Source organism: Mesoplodon mirus (assembly GCF_964341445.2).
Source record: "Mesoplodon mirus genome assembly, chromosome: 5".
NCBI classification, from domain to species: Eukaryota; Metazoa; Chordata; class Mammalia; order Artiodactyla; family Ziphiidae; genus Mesoplodon; species Mesoplodon mirus.
Genome location: NC_138980.1, coordinates 6,971,623 through 6,975,810, shown reverse-complemented (window position 1 = coordinate 6,975,810; position 4,188 = coordinate 6,971,623). Strand labels below are relative to the sequence as shown.

General features: G+C 41.2%; 1 protein-coding gene across 1 annotated transcript; it reads right to left on the bottom strand.

Moving 5' to 3' along the window:
- Nucleotides 1-1,043: 1,043 nt before the first annotated feature.
- On the bottom strand, nucleotides 1,044-3,837 carry LOC309804036 (ubiquitin carboxyl-terminal hydrolase 1-like). The gene has a single exon (XM_082621040.1). The coding sequence runs from the start codon at nucleotides 3,705-3,707 to the stop codon at nucleotides 1,494-1,496; it is 2,214 nt and encodes a 737-aa protein (XP_082477166.1). The 5' UTR covers nucleotides 3,708-3,837; the 3' UTR covers nucleotides 1,044-1,493.
- Between the last annotated feature and the right edge of the window lie 351 nt (nucleotides 3,838-4,188).

Here is a 4,188-nt window from a genome sequence, read left to right as displayed (position 1 = left end):
ATAAACTTATTTGTATTAAGTGCCTGTAATAAGCCCAGCATTTAACCAACGTTACCATTTAGCTGCCTAATAATGACACAACTTTTATTATTACTGTTATCTCAGTTTCATAGATGAGGAAACTTAAGCCCAGAAAGGTTATCTAACTTGTGTAAGGTCACATAGGTGTGTCTGCCAGGACATAGGAGTGATAGCTGTGGGGACTTCATGGCTCAGCGTGGTCTCTTGGTCCTGTTCAAAAGTGCAGTACTAAGCAGATGACGCCTCAGAAGCTGGTGACATAAACATAACTGAGGCTGGGTGGGGAACAGGAGCCTCAGCTTTTGGAATTGTGAGCTCCACAATGGCAAATCAGAGGCTATAAATGCTCACCCGCTCAGATACAAATCAGGCCTGTTGACACAAGTGCAGAGCTTCAGGGACCCCTGAATTCCTGTTTTATGATTCTTCCAGCCATTGAGTTTGGGGGAGAACCTAATGCATTCTATCCTGAAATGACAAGCTGAATTGGCCAACATAGTTTATGGCCTTCTCTGAGCACAGGGTGAGGCCATGGGAGTCGGGTGGGCACTTGCAAAACTGACCCTTTAGAGAGGAGGCTACTTGGCTGGTGCCAAATGCAGAGCAGAGACCCGCAGAGTGGGTGCAGGGGTCTGCTGGTCTGTCAACTACAGCCAGTGGCACTTTTCCTAGTCATGCTTCAAATGACACTGTGATCCTCTGTTTTGTGCACTTTCAGATTCTTTCCCCAGGCCTATTTTGCTACGTTATTATAGCTTGGCGTCAAGTTCTATGGTAAAGCGTTTGTCTTCTTCCATGCGGTTCAACACCCCAGCCAATGATCTGTCTTTCTTACTTCCCTTGAGTCAAGCTCATGGTGACTCTTGGCTATCCAGGTTATAGAACTCTCCTTAGTAATATTTTAGCCAATATTTTCTGAGGGCTACTGAATGCCAGAAACTATACTAAGCATTTTCCATGCATTACTTCATTTAACAGCTGCAGCAAACCGCTGGTACAGCTGTTCATACACGTGCCTCTAATACAGCCCATCAAAGATCTGGCTTCATGACTTACACAAGTGAATGTACTGAAATGAGATTCTGCTTCTTAGCTGAAAAACCACAGAACCTATAAACATCATGTAGATAATTACTCCAAAATATGGAGATAAAAATACAAGCACTTTATTTGAAAAAGCAAACACAAAAGATAGGTGTAAATTCAAAGTGTTTAAATGCTTCCATTTTGAATAATTCAGTTAAGAACCTATACAAGTTTGTTCCCAGAAGCTAATGCATCAATCCCTAGTCTCCACTAAGGATAAAGGAATTCTAAAAATTAACATGGTTTTCAATAACTCAGATTTCACTATTTATATAGAAACCTAGAGAGACCCATAATATCCAATAGCTTCAAAAGATAAGCTAAAGACTTTTTGATGTAATCAATTTACCAATGTTTAATATACACACAAGGAAAATACACTCACTCTATAATTTCTTATAAAATAGCAAGTAAGGAGTAGATGTAGGAGATGTAGAAGGGGAAAGAGAATTCAAAAAGTCCTTCTCTTCAGTAACTTTCACTTGAGAATCATTAAAAAGCAACCACTTCCCCTCATACTCCTTTAAGCTTTGCACTGCATATGAAATTTTGTTTTCAAAATCACTCATGCTAATGCCTGTTTGGCCATTGGATTCCTTGTTTCTATCAGATTCATGGGTCCCATTAGTATTGTTAGTCTCAGAATTTCTATTTTCAGCAAATGCTGTACTGGCAACTTTATCAGGATGAGATGCTTTGTTGTATAACTCATAACCTGCTTGAGTCTTTTGTCCTCTGAGAAGTCCAAGAGTGTCTACATTTTTTTTGTTCAAAACTTTACTTGGCTGGGTATTTCCACTGACTCTAATCGACACTTCTTCATCGTCATAGTTTTTGACCACACCCCTTGCTTCCTCCTCATTCAGTGGTTCTGGCTTACCTACTTCACACATTTGGTCGATCACAAAATTTTCCTCATCTAGTTCTAAACTGTTAAGGTCAGTGACTTTCACAGAAGCAGTATAATGCCCGCTACTAATTGTAATGCCACTATGCATCACAACTGCAAATAATCCATAGCTGTCATTGGTTGGCTTTGTGCTCCATTCTTCTAGTGACAGTTTAAGAGGTATCAGTAAAGGAGTGTTGATCTTGGAAAGTCCACCACCATAACAATCAAACTCGAAGCCACTAGCAGCAAAGCACTTCAAATGAATAGTTAGAACTTCAGGCATTGCGTCAAACAAAAGACTTCGTTCAGCTTCCGTATAATGATGGCAATTTTCACAGAAATATTTATTTTCTCCTACAATCCTCTCCACTGAAGCAAACTGGGAAATTGCCCATCTCAGGGTCTTCATGTCTGGTTTTGGCTCTGAAGAACTTTCAGGACTCTCCTCTGCTTTGGAAAGCTCATCTTCTTGCACTGGTACGATGACGTCTTGAAACTCTTCTCTTCTTTCTGTTAAACTTTCACATTCTAAGCAACGAGTCCTTATTACCAGCTGACCTTGAAATAGTTTCTCCACCAGCTCAAAACCAATTGGCTCTGCACCTTTGTTGATGGGCTTAACTTCCTTAACAGGCATAACATTCTTCCCTGGAGATTCAAGTCCACAACCATCAGCTGTATTATCATTCTCATACTTCCCCATGTCCTCTTCAAGACCACATTCATTTTCTTTAGGTTGTCCTTTGGATTCTTGGTTTGTTGTTATTTTACCCAGACTAAGGGATTTAGAAATAATGCTGGGTTGCTTAGCTGTAGACTTGAACCAGTTTCTCTTAACTCTTGATTTCTTTTGTGAGGGTCTTGCACTCTCATTTTCAGAAATGTACTTGGGGATGATTTTAGCAGGAATATCTGATGAATCAACTGTAGCTTTTCTTTTTGATCTGGTTTGTCTCTGGTTTGCTTTCAAAGACTGGTGGTCCTTAGAGACTTTAACGTTTTTCTTCATGTTACCAAGTTCAGTGTCACTCTTTCTTTTCCCATGTACTTTTGGCAGTTTTTCTTTATAGTCTTCAGAATGCCTCATACTGTCCATCTCCATGCTGTTATGACCACTCATTTCCTCTTTCGGATGTTTTTCTTCTACCTTAGTAGATAACTCTGCCACATTTTTTACTCCTTTTTTTAGGAGTTGGCATGTTTCTTGAATGTGTCCCAAAATACACTGTAATACTTCCTGTGCATCATGCTGTAGATATCCTCCATACATAGGGTTGAGTTTCCTGAGTGTGTTAAGTAGTCGCCTTGGCTGAGTAGCAAGTTTACGAGTATATTTCTCTGGATGTAAGAGAAAACTAGCCTGAAGCTGTTCGACTGAAAGGATCAAGGAATGTAAGCTGCATATTAGTTCAAAACTTACTGAAGAATCTCCTTTGCAGTTTCCCTTAGCTTTTTGACTGGCTTCATCTTTTAGGGCTTCTTTCTTCCTTGAAATACTATTAAATAAGTGCTTCACTCCAGATTTAAAACCAGGACAAAAATATAATACCTGAAGTATACTATTAAGATAACAAGTATTGCCGAGATTATTCAGTCCCACAAACGGTAACAAGTTTTTTCTCTTCTCACGGTTGACACGTGAGGACTGTGCTGCAGGAATAACTTGATCAATTTCAGATCCTCTGTATTCAGAAGTTTTTTTCTTCATTTCCTTGAGAATCTGTGAAATCCAAGGCTCTCTTGGTTTCCTTTTTCTGAAAAAACTTCAAGGGACGTCTGGTTTTTTTTGAGGGACTACCTCTTGAAAGCCTATTACTTTCACGAGGTATGACACGGGGCATTTTCTCTTCAAATCCCAAGGAGTTGAGGAGAATTCATTTATACAGGGACCCTGTAATCACCAAGCATATGTAGAATATAACATTTGCCCAGGGGCCGTCTCTTCTGCTATACCATTTCTTGCTCCTGGCTGTCCTTATCACTGGGGGTTGTGACATCACCAATGTTTCTCCCGTAACTATGGTCATGGCCCAGAGCGAGGTCCGCGGCGGTGACGCCGACAAGTCTAACCGGGCTGAGGGCGGGGGCGACAGGTGAGCCCCTGCCCCGAGCCTGCGGGGGCCCGCGACCCACGGAAAAGCTGGCCGGATCGCCCTCCCCGCAGGGGAGTGCCCATTCGCTCTCAAGAG

What these genes read in the sequence shown, in the direction of transcription:
- LOC309804036 (XM_082621040.1), bottom strand. Translation starts at nt 3,707, where the DNA reads ATGAAGAAAAAAACTTCTGAATACAGAGGATCTGAAATTGATCAAGTT.